Below are 16890 nucleotides of genomic sequence, written 5' to 3'. Positions count from 1 at the left end.
TAGTCTGAGAGCTGACCTTGTTCATGAAGACAGAGGCAAAAAAAGCATTGAGTACATTAGCTTTTTCCACATCCTCTGTCACTAGGTTGCCTCTCTCATTCAGTAAAGGGCCCACACTTTCCTTGACTTTCTTCTTGTTGCTAACATACCTGAAGAAACCCTTCTTGTTACTCTTAACATCTCTTGCTAGTTGCAACTCAAGGTGTGATTTGACCTTCCTGATTTCAGTCCTGCATCCCCGAGCAATATTTTTATACTCTTCTCTCGTCATTTGTCCAATCTTCCACTTCTTGTAAGCTTCTTTTTTGTGTTCAAGGTCAGCAAGGATTTCACTGTTAAGCCAAGCTGGTCGCCTGCCATATTTACTATTCTTTCGACACATCAGGATGGTTTGTCCCTTATTCAATAAGGATTCTTTAAAATACAGCCAGCTCTCCTGGACTCCTTTCCCCCTCATGTTATTCTCCCAGGGGTCCTGCCCATCAGATCCCTGAAGCTGTCAAAGTCTGCTTTTCTGAAGTCCAGGGTCCGTATTCTGCTGCTCTCCTTTCTTCCCTGTGTCAGGATCCTGAACTCGACCATCTCATGATCGCTGCCTCCCAGGTTCCCATCCACTTTAGCTTCCCCTACTAATTCTTCCCGGTTTGTGAGCAGCAGGTCAAGAAGAGCTCTGCCCCTAGTTGGTTCCTCCTGCACTTGCACCAGGAAATTGTCCCCTACCCTTTCCAAAAACTTCCTGGATTGTCTGTGCACCGCTGTATTGCTCTCCCAGCAGATATCAGGGTGATTGAAGACTCCCCTGAGAACCAGGGCCTGCGATCTAGTAACTTCCATGAGTTGCTGGAAGAAAGCCTCGTCCACCTCATCCCCCTGGTCCGGTGGTCTATAGCAGACTCCCACCATGACATCACCCTTGTTGCTCACACTTGTAAACTTAATCCAGAGACTCTCAGGTTTTTCTGCAGTTTCATTCTTGAGCTCTGAGCAGTCATACTGCTCCCTTACATACAGTGCAACTCCCCCACCTTTTCTGCCCTGCCTGTCCTTCCTGAACAGTTTATATCCATCCATGACAGTACTCCAGTCATGTGAGTTATCCCACCAAGTCTCTGTTATTCCAGTCACATCATAATTCCTTGACTGTGCCAGGACTTCCAGTTCTCCCTGCTTGTTTCCCAGGCTTCTTGCATTTGTATATAGGCACTTGAGATAATTCGCTGATCATCCCTCTTTCTCAGTATGAGGCAGGATCCCTCCCCTCTCACGCACTCCTGCTCGTGCTTCCTCCCGGTATCCCACTTCCCCACTTACCTCATGGCTTTTGTCTCCTTCCCCTGGTGAACGTAGTTTAAAGCCCTCCTCACTAGGTTAGCCAGCCCGCTTGCGAAGATGCTCTTCCCTCTCTTCATTAGGTGGAGCCCGTCTCTGCCTAGCACTCCTCCTTCTTGGAACACCATCCCATGGTCAAAGAATCCAAAGCCTTCTCTCCGACACCACCTGCGTAGCCATTTGTTGACTTCCACGATTCGACGATATCACATTGGTAGATGTGCAGGTGAACGAGCCTCTGATCATGTGGCTGACGTGATTAGGCCCTATGATGGTGTCCCCTGAATAGATATGTGGACACAGTTGGCAACGGGCTTTGTTGCAAGGATAGGTTCCTGGGTTAGTGGTTCTGTTGTGTGGTGTGTGGTTGCTGGTGAGTATTTGCTTCAGGTTGGGGGCCTGTCTGTAAGCAAGGACTGGCCTGTCTCCCAAGATCTGTGAGAGTGATGGGTCGTCCTTCAGGATAGATTGTAGATCCTTGTTGATGCGTTGGAGAGGTTTTAGTTGAGGGCTGAAGGTGACGGCTAGTGGCGTTCTGTTATTTTCTTAGTTGGGCCTGTTTATTCATGTTTATTCCCCCCCACCTCCCGCTACTGTTCCTCAGACGTTCTTGTCAACTGCTGGAAATGGCCCACCTTGATTATCACTACGAAAGGTTTCCCCCCCCGCCTCCCACTCTCCTGCTGGTAATAGCTCACCTTTCCTGATCACTCTCGTTACAGTGTGTATGGTAACACCCATTGTTTCATTGTTTCATGTTCTCTGTGTATATAAATCTCCCCACTGTATTTTCCACTGCATGTATCCGATGAAGTGAGCCAGCTCTCACCTTGCAGGGGGGAAGGGCCCAGGCCATCAGTGGCCAGGAAACAGGGTGTCGGCCATTCTCTGTGTCCAGACCCCTGCACACACCTGCCCTCTAGGGCTCTGCAACGATCATACACCCTTACCCCACCCCCTAGATACTTAAGAACTGCCTAGAGGAAACTGAGGCACCCCCCACTATTCAGAGGAAACATTAAGAACAGTCCCGCTTCGTCACAGTGCCACAAGTACTCCTTTTCTTTTTACAGATCTTTGTGTGTTCTGTCAGTTTGTTGTTTTGCCATATCCTCTTGTTCAGTCTAGACATTGTTGTGGCTTTCCCATGCGGATGCTGAGTTCTGTTTCAAGTAAAAGGTTGACTGTGATAGTGGACCCCAGGTATGTGAACTTGTTCACACTTCACATTCATAGTTGCAGATCTTGATGGAGGGTGCTTCCTCAACTCCCTGGCACATTGTTTGTCTTTTTTAGGCTTATTGTAAACCCGAAGCCTTGGCAGGCTTTGGAAAAACTGTCCATTAGGCTTTGGAGATGGGCTTCTGTGTGGGCTGTTACTGCTGTGTCGTCAGCAAAGAGAAGGTGTTGGATAAGGGCCTCCTGAGTCTTGGTTTTAGATCTGAGTCTTGCAAGATTGAACAGCTTTCCATCGGCTCTTGTGTGAAAGTAGATTCCTGCCATTGAGGAACCAAAGCTTGTTTCAGTATCAGGGAGGAGAAGATCCCAAACAGAGTTGGGGCAAGTACATGACCTGGCTTAACTCTGCTGTGAATCTGGAAAGCCTCAGATACTGAGCCGTTGTATTGGACTGTGCTGTGCATGTTTTCAGGGAAGGATCGAATCATGCTGAAGAGCTTGGGGCGGGGGGGAACGATCCAATCCTTTCTAGAAGTGCCAATAGTCCACTTCTACTGACAAAGTCAAAAGCCTTTGTGAGATTGGTGAAGGCTATGTAGAGGGGCTTCTTGGTTCTCTGCATTTCTCTTGCAGTTGTCTCAGCGAGAAGATCATGTCAATAGCAGACCTTTCAGCTCTGAAGCCACACTGTGATTCAGGGTAGATTCTGCCTGCAAGGATCTGCAGTCTGTTCAGGACAACTCAGGCAACTCCCATGACCACTTAAAGAAACTAAGCCTTTGGTGAGAGACCTTGTCAAAGACTTTCTGAAAATTCAAGTACACTGTATAACTTGATCACCCTTATCCATAAAATTCTAATAGATTGACGAGGCATGATTCCCCTTTACAAAAGCCATGTTGACTCTTCCCCAAGGTGTCTGATAATTCTGTTCTTTACTACAGTTTCTACCAGCTTGCCTGGTACTGAAATTAGGCTTACAGACTTGTAATTGCCAGGATTGCCTCTGGAGCACTTTTTAACAATTGACGTTACATTAGCTAGCTTCCAGTCATCTGGAGCTTACACAGCGCTCTTCTTCAGGGCTGGGAAAAGTGCTAAGAGCATTACAGCTAAATATAAGGTAGAACGGATTGTTTAGCATAAGGAGTTAACACATATTTCAAGGGACCATTCAAGGTGAAGTGGCCTGTTAACATTTCTCCAGTGGTGTGTGGTGGAGGAAGTTGGGTGGAGGTTAGTGGGTTATAGATTGTAGAAGTATATCCACTGTGATATGTCATAAATCCAATGTCTCTGTTCAGTCCATTATTTTTAGTGTCTAGCAAAGCTATGGATTAAGCTACCAGGCTCGTCTTTTGAAGGTGTTCTGCAGGTTTCTTTTGAGGCTGAGGACTGAGAGGTCAGATAAAGAGTGACCACTTCATGAAAAGTGTTCACCCACAGGTGGTAGGATGTTTTTGTTTTTTATCATTTTCCTGTGTGAGTTCATTCAAGACGTATTGGTTGCCTGGTTTCACCCACATAGTTGTTATTAGGGCATTTATGTGTAGGGCCCATGGATCTCAAAAGATGTGTTGAGGGGTGTGTTAATCATCATAGTAGTGGAGATATGTCTACAGGTTTTGTATCTATTGTTCTGGCAGGGTCTGCTGCCGCATTGAGTTGTGTGTCCAAGTCTAGGAGGAACTTGTTTCTGATGATGAGCTTGGAGAGGTTGGGAGGTTGTTTGAAGGCCAGAATCATAGAACTGGAAGGGACCTCGAGAGATCAGCTAGTCCAGTCTCCTGCACTCACGGCAGGACCAAGTACAATCTAGACCATCCATGACAGGTGTTTGTCTAACCTGCTCTTAAAAATCCCCAATGATGGCAATTCCACAACCTCCCTAGGCAATTTATTCCAGTGCTTAACCACCCTGACAGTTAGGAATTTTTTCCTAATGTCCAACCTAAACACCCTTGCTGCAATTTAAGCCCACTGCTTCTTGTCCTATCCTCAGAGGTTAAGAAGAACTATTTTTCTCCCTCCTTCTTGTAACAACTTTCATCGAGTGTGGGGGAGTCAGGGCCCTGCACCCCTCTTCCTGGCATTCACCGTGACACTCAGCCAGCCAGTAAAATTGAAGGTTTATTGGATGACAGGAACACAGTCCCAAACAGAGCTTGTAGGTACAACCAGGACCCCTCAGTCAAGTTCTTCTGGGGGGCAGAGAGCTTAGACTCCAGCCTTGGGGTTCCCTGAGTTTCGCCTGCCAGCCCAAAACTGAAAACAAACCCCCCTCCAGCCGTCTCTCTCCCACTCCCCCCAGCTCCTTCTTCAGCCTTTGTCCAGTTTCCTGGGCAAAGGTGTCACCTGGCTTCAACCCGCCTCCTGGCTCAGGTTACAGGCTCAGGTATCGTCCCTCAAGTAAAGTCACTTCCTGCTATCCCATCCCCAATGCAGATAGTCCCAGTAAAACTAGACGACATTCCCGGGTCAATCCACCCCGCTCCCTACTGCGTCACAACAACCTTTTATGTACTTGAAAACTGTTATCCTGTCCCCCCTCAGTTTTCTCTTCTCCAGACTAAACAAACCCCATTTTTTCATCTTCCCTCATAGGTCATGTTTTCTAGACCTTTAATAATTTTTGTTGCTCTTCTCTGGACTTGCTCCAATTTGTCCACGTCTTTCCCGAAGTGTGGTGCCCAGAACTGGACACAATACTCCAGTTGGGGCCTAATCGGAAGAGGAGATTCAGGAAAGATTTCTTTCAGAATGTGGTCCCATGAAGTATGGGTTGTAATTATTTGAGGATACCCTATATGGGTTCCAGTGTGGAGTGGTAAGTTGACATCCAGGAGTGTGCAGTTGGCAGTGGTTTTATAGAATCATAGGGTTAGACGGGGCAGCAGCGCAAGGGTCATCTAGTCTAATCCCCATCAAGATGCAGGATTTGTTGGGTCTAAATCATCCAAGACAGATGGCTCTCCACCGTCCTTTGGAAAACCTCCAGTGAAGGAGCTTCCACAACCTCCCTAGTCGTCTGGTCCATTGTCTTACAGTGAGGAAGTTTATCCTGAGATTTTATCTGAGCCTTGTCTTACATTGCAACATACTCTCAGTGACTCAGCCCTCCAGCCAGGTCATGTTTTCAGTTCCACACTGTTTGGGGTGTATATATATAAAGAGTCCAATATTGGGGAGTCTTCAGGGCAAGGGAGGGATTCAGGGCTTCCCCTTTGGGTTGAGGTCTCATGGTCCAGCTCCTTGTACCTTCAAAGTCTTCCCCCATTTAGGTTCCCCACTGAGGGATAGACTTCCATTGTACTCACTCTTCAGGGGTTGGTGGGGAGCCCAGACCCACCCGTCTCTGATCCAGTGCCCAATGGTAGGCAGCTAAGTCCTGCACCCTCAGGGGCTGTGCAGCTCCTTCCCTGCCAGTCCTGTCTCTTCCCACTGAATAAAGTAAATAACTAATCACCAAGATAAAGTCTGTGCCTTCAGAGAGTCACAGGTCCCTTCTTTGTGGGCTTGGGCAGGTCACTCCTGTGGCCTTCCTTCCCAAGAGCTCTGGGGCAGGTTCACCTCAACTGTCTGCCTGCCACCGTAAGCTTTGTAAGCTCCACCTCCAGCCTGTGTCGGCTTTGCAGGTGTGGTGGGTAGGGCCACCGGGGCTGAGAGCAGCTCCTTAGCCCCTTCCTTTCCAGTGTGGGGTTTGTATACCCTGGAGGGTACCCCAAGAATGCTCACACCCAGACTCCTCTCTCCACAGGAGCCCTGCTGGACGTCTGGGTCAGTTTCCAGCAGAAGTGGATTTTCCTGAATATAGTGCTGTATGAGATGGACATCAGCCTGCCCAGCAGCGAGCTGGTGAGTCGTCTCCCCCACCACATGCCCCTGCCCTGAGCCAGTGAGTCCTCCCTCCCATCCTTACTGCCTCCAGTTCCCTGCCCCTTGGGGCTTCCCTTGTACAGAGCTGATGCTTGCTTTCCTCATGCCAGGACTGCCTGTTCCAGAAGCTGGACAGCAGGTTCCGGGAGCTCATGGAGGTGACGTCCAAGCACCCTTTGGTGCTATCCAGCGTGATGCCTATGGCCACCTCCAACCGGGAGAGCCGCTTTATGGGTGTGCCCCTGCAGACCATGCTGAGTGAGGGTGTTGAGGACCTGCAGCTCCTCATCCACGCACTGGAGTATGTGCTGGAGGCTATGCGCATGGGCTTCCCCCGCCTCTTCTTCCTCAGCAACACAGAGGTGGTGGCTATGGTGGCCTCGCCAGCGGAGCCCATGGAGGTGACCATCTGGGCCCGCCGCTGCTTCCCAACTGTGCACCAGCTGGCCTTCCGCCAGCCCTCGACCACTGGAGACCCTGCCACCTATGCTGCCCTGCTGCCAGTGTCAGAGGCCACAGGCCTGGTGGGAGCCTGTGGGGAGACGGTGCCGCTGTGTTCCCCGTTGCCCCTCAACCAGAAGGTCACTAAATGGCTGTGCGCCCTGGAGCAGCGCATGAAGGAGGCCCTCTTCCACCTGCTGCAGGCATGCATGGCCCAGCGCCTGGCCCTGCGGCCCCAGCTTGACGTGGCCTTCGAGCAGCGCCCAGCTCCCACCAAGCTGCCACTGCACCTGCTGGTGGAGCACTGGGGGCAGCTGGCAACAGACTTCCCAGCCCAGTGCGTGCTGCTGGCTGAGGAGGCCTTGTGGTTTGCAGATGTGCAGGAGCGGCTCTTCGGCACCGTGTGCAGGCCTGGCCTCAAGCTCAAACACAGACTCAAGCTGGAAGCCCTGGCCCACTATGTCCGCAACTACCGCAGCAGCCATGCCGGGCAGCCGGGCAGCGCCCAGCTCAGCACACTGCTGGGGGCCCTGCTCACTGTCACCGTGCACCAGCGCGACATGCTGACCTGCCTGCTGGAGCGCAAGGTCGACTCACCCACCGCCTTTGCCTGGGCCCAGCTGCTCAAGTACCGGCTGGTCCTGCACCCCGAGAGCGCCAGGGCAGCTGGGGCCCCCATTGAGAGCTGGGCCGCTAGCACCCCTGGCTGCTGGGCCGAGATCCTCGACATCCGCCTGCACTATGACTATGAGTATGTAGGGAACTGTCCCCACCTGGTGGGGAGCCCCCAGCTGGACAGGAGCTTCCTGGGCTTCCTGCTTGCCCTGGAGGAGTTCCGCTGTGGCGCGGCTCTGGGCAGCCACGGAGCTGGGAAGACGGCCACCATGCAGCACCTGGCCAGGGTTCTGGGGCGCCAGCTCGTCATCCTGCACTGCTCCCAGCAGATGGGCCTGGGCTGCCTCCGCCAACACCTGAGTGGGGCTGTGCAGGCCGGGGCCTGGCTGCTGCTGGAGGCTGTGGACCAGCTGGGGCCCGGTGTCATGTCAGGGTTCAGCCAGCTCCTGTCAGACCTGCAGATGCTCTGCATGGGCCTGCAGCCGGAGAAGGGCCAGGTGACCCCCATCCACAAATTCAAGAGCAAGGACGGGGAGGGGCAGGAGCAGCCTGCAAGGGCCCTGCCAGAGCTGGGCCTGGATGAAGCAGAGCCATACCAGCCCCACGTGCTGGGGAACATCCTCTTTGGGGAGCGGCTGCTGCGGGTCAGGGAGACCTACGGCTGCCTGGCCACCCTGCAGCGTCTCCCTGAGCTCCTGCGCCTGGCCTTGCGCCCCGTGGCCCTGCTGCCCCCTGACCTGCACAAGGTGGCCGAGGTGACCTTGCTGGCAGCTGGCTTCCGGGAAGCAGCACAGCTGGCCAAGAAGCTGAGCTATTTCTTCTGGCTGGAGGGGGAGCTGGGCCCGGGCCCTGCACCCAGCCGGCTGGCCTTGTTGAAGGAGGTCATTGAGGCAGCCATTGGCACTGTGTATCCGCCCGTGGCGAGGCCACAGCCAGAGCCCAGGCAGCAGCTCACAGCCCAGCAGTCATCCGTTGAGGGTCTGGCTGAGGAGCCTGCCCTCATCCAAGCTCTCTGCCTCTCACCCTTCTTGGCTGCCTTGGAGGACCCCCGGCTGAGTAGAGTGTGGGAGCTGCTCCGAGGGGTCTTCCCTGCCTCCTGCTCCCTGTTCCCTGAGGCCCATGCCCCCCCCGGACTGCTGGGTGCCATGACAGCACAGCTGCATGAGGACAAGCTCCACGCAGACCCCGAGCTCACCAGCACCATAGTGCAGCTTTGCCAGGCCCTGCTGGGCTCGCCGGGGGTCCTGCTGGTGGGGCCCGCAGGCAGCGGCAAGACCACAGCCTGGAAAACCCTGGCCAAGGTGCTGAGCAGGCTGGCTGTGAGCAAGTCCTTGGAGCTGGCGCCAGGGGCGGGCAGGCCAGGCACTCAGAAGGACGTGGCATACCTGCCCATCAGCACTGTCTGCCTCTGCCCCAACAGTCTCAGCACCTCTGAGTTCCTGGGCAGGCTTGAGGGAGGCATCTGGAGGGAGGGTGTTTTCTCCAGGCTCCTGCAGAGAATGGCTTCCTCAGCCCCTGCCGCTGGGCTGAGCGGGCCAGGCACCCAGCAATGGATGGTGCTGGACGGATCTGCCAGCTCCGAGTGGGTGGATCCCATCTCATCGCTGTTCAGTGCAGAGCCTGCTCTCAGCCTGCCAAGCGGGCAGCGGCTCCATTCCCCAGAGGGCGTGAAGTTCCTCTTTGAGCTGCCTGATGTCTCCAACATCTCTCCATCCATCTCCACACGGTGTGCCCTCCTGCACTGCGGTGGCTCATGCGTCTGGCAAGCACTGCTGGCCTCATCCCTAGCCACCATCTACCACAGGTACAGTGTGAGCCAGGAGAGTGTGGTCATGCTGCGTGGCCTCGCTGAGGATGTCTTCCCCCCTACGCTCACCTTCCTGCAGCAACACTGCAGCTCCCTGCTGCAGCCTCACGCCGACCTGCGCAGCCCCATGGCCTGGGGCATCCCGGAGACCACAGCCTTCACCAGGCTCCTGAAGGCTCTGCTGGACCGACACCTGAGCCATGACAAGGCGAAGGCCCAACCTCTGAGAAGGGAGGACCAGGCAGGTGAGGGGAACCCCAGCAGGACCAATGACCTTGTGCCCCCCTGCTCTTATAGGGTCCAGATTAGAACCAATCCCCAATGCTTCTGAACCCAACCAGCCGAGGTCCCCCATTCTGGGTGCCCCAGGGTCTGAGCAGGGGCAGAGCCCCAAGGAAGGGGCCAGATGGTGGAGGCTGCCCGAGGCTCTCTGTTGGGCTGGCAGGATCTCGCCATCCAGGGAGTCCTGGGTGACTGGCATGGATCCTCCTAGGGGGCTGCTCTGCCCGTCATTGCCCATGAATGCTTGTGACAGGGCCAGTCTGGACCTCGGGCCCACACAGAGCTCTGCAGCACCTGCCAGGCCCAGGCTTTGCCAATGAGCAGCCAGGAGGTCTGCCATCGCTAGGCCAGGCCAGGCTGGGATCTCCTGGCTCAAGGTGACTGACTCTTTCTCTCCCCAGTGGCTGAGAACAGCTGTGCAGGGGTGTCAGCTGTCCCTTCACCCTGGGGCTTGGATGAAGCTGTCCCCTCCCATCACCACCTGCTCGTCCGCAGCATCTTCGTGTTTGCCTACATCTGGGGCTTCAGTGGCCACCTGCACCCCAGGTACCAGCCAGGGGTTCCCTGGGCTAGCCACGCCATCGATGATGATGAGTGAGCAGCACCGGGAGGCCGAAGCAATGGAATGTGGACACTGGGGATGGGGTTGGAGGCTGGAAGCCAGAACTCCTGGGTAGGGAGGAAGGGAGTGGGGTCTATGGGTTAAAACAGCAGAACAGGGAGCCAGGACTCCTGGGTTCTAGCCTGGCTCTGGGAGCAAAGTGGGGTCTAGTAGTTACAGCAGGGCACTCTCCCCTTCGCTGTTCATCTCTCTGTCTCTATTTTTTGCAGACACTGGGCCCTCTTTGACAGCTTTGCCCGTAGAGTCCTGTACAGCAGCCGCTACACCATAGAGCTGCCTTCAGCTGATTCTGTCTTTGACCTCTGTCCCCAGCCTGAGGATGGGAAACTGGAGGTCTTTGATGGGAAGTATCTGTCTGGCAGAGTCAAGGCAGTTTCCGTGAGCTTCACCATCCTGCCCCAGGTACGGTCAGGTACGGGGGTCCCCAGGAGCTGCCCCATCCTGCTTCAGGTACAGCCAGACCTGGGCAGGGGGGTCCCCAGGAGCTGCCCCATCCTGCTGCAGGTACAGTCAGGCCCTGTGAGCTGCCCCTGTGCTGCCCCAGGTACAGCCAGGCCCCAGCTGTCCCCATGACAGGCCCCGTCATGCCCCAGGTATGGCCAGGCTCTGGGGGGTCCCTGTGAGCTGCCCCAGGTACTAGTGGCCCCCAGGGGGTCGCCGGGAGCTGCCCCGTTCTGCCCTAGGTCCATTCAGGACCATCAAACACTGTAACGTTCCCACTGGTGATAAGCGCCAGAGTTGCTGGATGACGTCTGGGATGCCAAAGAAGGAGAGGTCAGATGCTAGAGGCACAGAGGGGGCAAGGCTGGGAGCTCTTCCAAGAGCCCCAGGCAGCCAGGAGACGTGGCATGAGGCGGCACACGCTCCTTGCCCTCTGATGTGCCCGAGTCTCCATGGCGCTCCCCTCTGGTCAGCTGCTACACAGTCCCAGGGCCCCTCCCTGGCACGGTCTCTCTGCTCTGCAGTACGAGCGACTCCTCTACGTGCTGGACCTGCTCCTGGGCTCCAGGCAGCCAGTGCTTCTGGCCGGGGAGCCGGGCTGTGGCAAGTCATCCTTCGCGGAGCTGCTGATCCAGCCCAATCACTCCTACCACCGCGTTGCCATCTCACCTGCCCTTGGCACTGGCCACGTGCGCCACCTGCTGGAGAGCCACATCCTGGGCAGCGCGCGGGACAAGGCCCTGTTCACCAGCCTCCTCGGATCCCGGTCCCCTGCCGCCAGGGGCGGGAGGAGCTGCTACCTGCTCCTGCTGGATGACCTGCATGCCGCCGAGCTGGGTGAGCCCCCGCCTCACGTCAGACAGTGCCCTGGGCTGAGCTGGAAATGGCCACATATCCTTTGTGGGGCCTGGCTCCCCCTGGCACAGTACAGCCCAGCTCCCCCTCCTTGGCCCAGACACCCTCTGCCCCAGGGCTCTGCGGGGCCCAGCTCCCTCTGGCTCGGCCTGGCTCCCCTCACTGGGGCCAGACACCCCCCGCCCCAGGGCTCTGCTGGGCCCGGCTCCCCGTGGCTGGACCCAGCTCCCCATCTCAGGGCCTGGACACTAGCGTTGTCAGGTGTCCAGTTTTTGACCAGAACACTCGGTCGAAAAGGGACCCTGGCGGCTCCAGTCAGCACCGCTGACCAGGCCATTAAAAGTCCAGTTGGCAGTGCAGTGGGGCAGGCAGGCTCCCTGCCCAGCTCCTCACGGTTCCCGGTAGTGGCGACATGTCCCTTGGCTCCTAGGCACAGGGGCAGCCATGGAGGCTCCGAGCTGCCTCCCGCCCTGAGCGCCGGCTCCACAGCTCCCATTGGCCAGGAGCTGTGGACAATGGGAGCTGCAGGGGCGGCACCTACAGGTGAGGGCAGAGCACAGCCCCCGTGGCCGCGTCCTGAGCCTAGCAGCCACGGGACATGTCGCCACTTCCGGGAGCCGCCTGAGGTCAGCACTGCCCAGAGCCTGCACCCCAAACCCCCTGCCCCAGCGCTGAGGACTCTCCCACACCCGAACTCCCTCCTGGAGCCTGCACCCTCTCCCGCACTCCAACCCCGTGCCCCAGCCCAGAGCCCCCTCCTGCACTCTGACCCCCTATGCCCCAGCCCGGATCCTCCTCCTTCACCCCAAACCCCCTGCCCCAGCGCTGAGGACTCTCCCACACCCAAACTCCCTCCTGGAGCCTGCATGCCCCTGCCCTAGCCAGGAGCCCCTTCCCACACCCTGAACCCCTCATTTCTGGCCTCACCTTGGAGCCCTCACCCTCTCCCGCAACCCCCTGCCCCAGCCTGGTGAAAATGAGTGAGTGAGAGTGAGCGACGGGGTGTATGTGTGGAGTGAGTGGAGGGCAGGGGGCCTCAGGGAAGGGGCAAGGCAGGGGTGTTCAGTTTTGTGTGATTAGAAAGTTGGCAACCCTTCCGGACACCCCAACCCCCAAGGCTGTACAGGGCCCAGCTCCCCGTCATTAGGTCTGGAACCCCAAGCTGGACCTGGCTCCCCCTGGCCAGGCCCGTCACCCAGGGTTGGTTAAGTCCGCAGGGCTGTGTGTGTTAGTGCCCTCCTGCCACTGGCGCTTGGCTCCTAGAAGAGCCTGTGGGTGGCCGATGGTGGGATAGGCAGGCTGCTCCAAGGCGTGATGGTCCTTTCTGTCCCAGATGCCAGGCAGGGGAGTCACCCCGTGGTGGAGACCCTGCGCCAGGCCCTCTCTCACCAGGAGGTCTATGGCGCCGAGACCCTGGAGCTCCGACACATCCCTTCAGCAGAGTTCAATTGCTTTGGCTTGGTGGCTGCCCCAGCGATCGGTGTCCACCCGCTCTCCCCTCGCTTCACTCGGCTCTGCAGCATCCTCTCGCTCCCCAGTGTCTCCAGGGAGTCTCTGATCAGCATCCACAGACCCCTGGTCCTGGCCTGGCTGGAGAAGTTCCCCCTGCTGGCCAGGCACAGCGAGCTGGCTACTGCCCTGGTGGGGGCCACTGTGGACGTGTACGAGGCCATGACAGCCAGATTCCGCTCCTCCCCCGCCGGCTACCACTTCTCCTACCACCACATCGAGAAGGTTCTCAGGGGCCTCTTCCTCCTGCGGCCCTGCCCCGGGATTCACCTCACCAGCCCCTTGGAGGACCCCAGCACCCTCAGGGCTGCAAAGCGAGGCCAGCCGGGGATAAGCCTCAGCCTCACGCTGAGCACCCGGGTCATCGTCCGTCTCTGGCTGCACGAGTCGCTGCGCATCTTCTGCGACCCGCTGCTGTCGGAGCGCGAGCGGCAGGAGAGCGGGCAGCTGCTGCTGGACGTGGCTGCCAGCACCTTCTGCACCAAGAGGAGCATGCTGAGGGTGGTATCCACCAGTGACAAGGAGCCGCAGCAGCGCGAGGGAGCCAGGAGCATCATGGAGCCCGCCGGGCAAGACGCTGCCATGGAGCTGGGCGCTGAGCAGGGTGTGCTGGCTGACAGCCATGAGGAGCCTTCCTCGCAGAGCAGCAGCGACGGGGACTGCCCCGACGCCTTCGATCCCATAGACCAGGCCCCAGCCCTGGCCTTGGACCAGCCGGATGCAGTGCCGTCCAGGGACTCTGCCCTGGACGCACTGGAGCCCGAGGGGACAGAGGCGACTGAGATGAAGAGAATGGTTTCCATCCAGCCCTTTCCAGCCCGGCACCCTCGCTTCCAGGAGCAGCACCCGGCCATGGGGCGCCACACCAGCACCCGCCAAACCACCCCCCTGAAGAACAAGCGCAGGCCCCCCACCAAGAAGGAGAGCAACAAGCCCCTGCTGCCCTCCCACCTCCTGCTGCTGCCAGGAGAGGACGTGCGCAACATCCTCTTCAGCAGGGAGCTGGCGCCGGCCTCCTCCAGCCGGGAGAGCCTTTACCACGAGAGATGCTGGGACACCATCCAGCGGCAGCTCAGCACCTTCCTCCCCAGGGGCTTCGTGCTGTGCAGAGAAGTCACCCAGCACCTGGTGCGCCTGCTGCGGGTGCTGTGCTGCCCACAGGGGCATGGGGCCCTCCTCTCCCTGCACCTCTCCACCGGCAGGAGGTCCCTGGTGGCCCTGGCTGCCAACGCCACCGGCTCCCAGCTCTTTGAGCTGACAGGGCAGGCCGGGGAGTGGGAGGTGAGAGAGCTGATCAGGAAAGCGAGCTGGCATGCTGGGATCCTGGATGCTAGAGTCGTGGTGCTGGTGCACCAGGGGGTGGCACAGGGCACCATGCAGAAGCTGGTGGATCTGATGAGAGAGGGCACCTACCCTGGCCTGTACACTGCTGAAGACACCGCACACATCGTGAAAGAACTGCTGCAGGAGAACCAGAACATCAAAAGGACCATGAGGCCCAACATAGTCCTGCAAAGGTCAGGGAGGGAGTGACAGAGACCATGGCCAGGGGAAGTTGGGAATGCTGTGAGCTGGGCAGGTCTAACAGGAGCGACCGCAGGGCGCGGATGGGATCCCTGAGCTGGGCAGGTCTAACAGGAGTGACCCCGGAGGGGGGCGGGGGGGAGATGGGATCCCTGAGCTGGGCAGCTCTAACAGGAGTGACCCCGGAGGGGGGCAGGGGGGAGATGGGATCCCTGAACTGGGCAGGTCTAACAGGAGTGACCATGGCGGGGGAGCAGGAGGGAGATGGGATCCCTGAGCCAGGCAGGTCTAACAGGAGTGACCCCGGAGGGGGGCGGGGGGGAGATGGGATCCCTGAGCTGGGCAGGTCTAACAGGAGTGACTGCGGGGCGGGGGGGGTGAGGGAGGATCCCTGAGCCAGGCAGGTCTAACAGGAGTGACCGCGGCTTGGGGGGTGGGATCCCTGAGCCGGGCAGATCTAATGGGGGTGACCCCAGGGGGGTGTAATATCCTCCCCCCACCTCTGTATTGAAGGGTGCACACAGGCTCCAGACCTTGCCTGCTCTGGGGGGAATCATAGAGGCCCCGCCCGCACACGGGGGGGCATCCTCTTGTCAGGGGTATTTGGCGAGAGAAGGAAATTCCAGCTGGGCCTGCCCTGAGACCCTGCTGGGCTGGGGCTATCCACTGGTGGCAGGAGGCACTCCCTGTGCTGGGTGGGGGTTAGTGTCAGTCCCCCTCAAACTGGACTGGGAGGGAGGGGTTTGGTGTCACCCCATATCTTGGGGGTCCCCCTCTCTTCCCTCAGCCCCGTGGCCTTCTCTTCCAGGTTCTACCAATCTGTGAGGAGCAATCTGCATTTGCTGCTGCTGCTGGATGGGCACAAGGGCTGGGCGAAGGGCAGGGGGCCCTTGGGTTACCCCACAGCCATGGCCACAGCCCTGCTCACCCTCACCTGCAGCACTGATGTGTACCAGCCCTGGAGCCAGGAGTCCCTGGTGCAGGTGGCTACCCAGCGCCTGGAAGATGCCCTCAGCCAGCAGCCTCTGCAGAGCCCAGGTGAGGGCTCGGCCTGCTTCTGGGGTCTCAGCCCCTCCTGGATCCTAGCGGCTATGCAGCCAGCAAAGGGCCAGGCCCACCTGGGTTCGGCACAGAATACAGGCACCAAGTGCCTAGCCGCTCATGCTGGCCAGCTCCAACCCGTGGGCCCTGCTGCCTCCTCTCCACAGTCTCTAATGGTGTCCACTTGCTTGTCTGTCAGTCCCAGCGTCGCTGCAGGCCCTGGAGAATTCGCTTGCCAGCATTGCCTCAGCCATGGCTCTGATTCACCGCTCTGCCAGCTGCTACGCCACACACCTGGCCCCCAGCATGCCCCTCATCACCCCAAAGACCTTCCTGGATTTCGTCGACATTTTCCTCATGTTCTCAGCACAGTTGCAGAGGCAGAGCTGGACTCAGGCTGATCGGTGAGGAATGAGGCCAAACCCTGCTCCCCATCACAACCTTAACTCTGGCCCCATGGTGCCCCCACATGGCTCTGCCCCATGGGCCAGGCCATCAGCACTGAGCAGGGTAAACTTCCCATGTCAGTAATGGCTGGACTGTGGGGTCTCGACACTCAGCAAAAGGGCCTTCAAGCTGCCCCCATTCTAACAGCCGGCAGCAGTGTTCTGGGGGGCCATGCAACCACAGCTCCAGACTTGTGTGTGCCAAGCTTCTGTGACTGAGGAGACGCGGCTGAGGGAGAGAATGGGGATGGGGTGCCTCCTTTTCCCCCTCCACCCCAGGAGTATGGGTGAGGAGCAGGGTCTGACCCCCTGACCAGGACACAAGCTGCCTCTCCCTGCCAGGGTCAGGTTATCCCAGAGCTGTCCACTAGGGGCTCCTGGCTTTGGAACAGAAGGATCCAGCTGGAGGGGTCCCTGGGCTGCAACCCCACATTCAAGTGCCCCTAGTGCCCTGGATCTGAACATGCGCTGGGGGGGTGCGGGAGCCTCACTCTGCTTTCCTTGGGGCAGGATGAAGCTTGCTCTGACCAAGATGTGGGCAGTGAGTGAGAAGCTGCGGGAGCACAACCGGGACATCAAGTATCTGCAGGAGAAACTTTGCATGGCCAAGGAGGTGAGAGGGTGGCCTCCAGGAAAGCCTGGCGCCCTGTGCTGTCACCCACCAGATCAGCTCACCCAGCATGGTGCTGGGGGCGCTGTGCTGCAGAGTGGGGACCCTTCCCAAGGCCGCAGTACAGCTGCAGGGAGAAGGCAGGGGGCGCTCTCCACAGGGTTTGGGGATTTGTACCTCCAGACAGAGTGGGGCGAGTATTCATCCGTAGAGTAACTGTCCTGCTCAGACACTCACAGCCTGGAGCAATGGCTTGGGTTGATGCTGGGGGTGAGGCAGGGGTTGGGCAGCAGCAGAGGGAAGGGCTGTGTGG

The 16890-nt window shown here is 58.1% G+C and overlaps 1 protein-coding gene across 1 annotated transcript in view; it reads left to right on the top strand.

Annotated features, from left to right (window-relative positions):
• The window catches only part of LOC144258885 (dynein heavy chain domain-containing protein 1-like), a 129556-nt gene that overhangs the window by 67437 nt on the left and 45229 nt on the right, over positions 1-16890 (top strand). Inside the window, exons 8-16 of the mRNA XM_077807023.1 lie at positions 6266-6363; positions 6495-9492; positions 9931-10075; positions 10361-10553; positions 11117-11429; positions 12781-14473; positions 15289-15518; positions 15721-15925; positions 16478-16580. Of these exons, the coding sequence (XP_077663149.1) occupies positions 6266-6363; positions 6495-9492; positions 9931-10075; positions 10361-10553; positions 11117-11429; positions 12781-14473; positions 15289-15518; positions 15721-15925; positions 16478-16580 (5978 nt within the window). The remainder of the gene's footprint in view (positions 1-6265; positions 6364-6494; positions 9493-9930; positions 10076-10360; positions 10554-11116; positions 11430-12780; positions 14474-15288; positions 15519-15720; positions 15926-16477; positions 16581-16890) is intronic.

Source organism: Eretmochelys imbricata, chromosome 1 (genome assembly GCF_965152235.1).
Source record: "Eretmochelys imbricata isolate rEreImb1 chromosome 1, rEreImb1.hap1, whole genome shotgun sequence".
In the NCBI taxonomy this organism is placed as follows: Eukaryota; Metazoa; Chordata; order Testudines; family Cheloniidae; genus Eretmochelys; species Eretmochelys imbricata.
The sequence above is the reverse complement of the archived record's forward strand: the minus strand, read 5'-3'. Positions and strand labels throughout refer to the sequence as shown.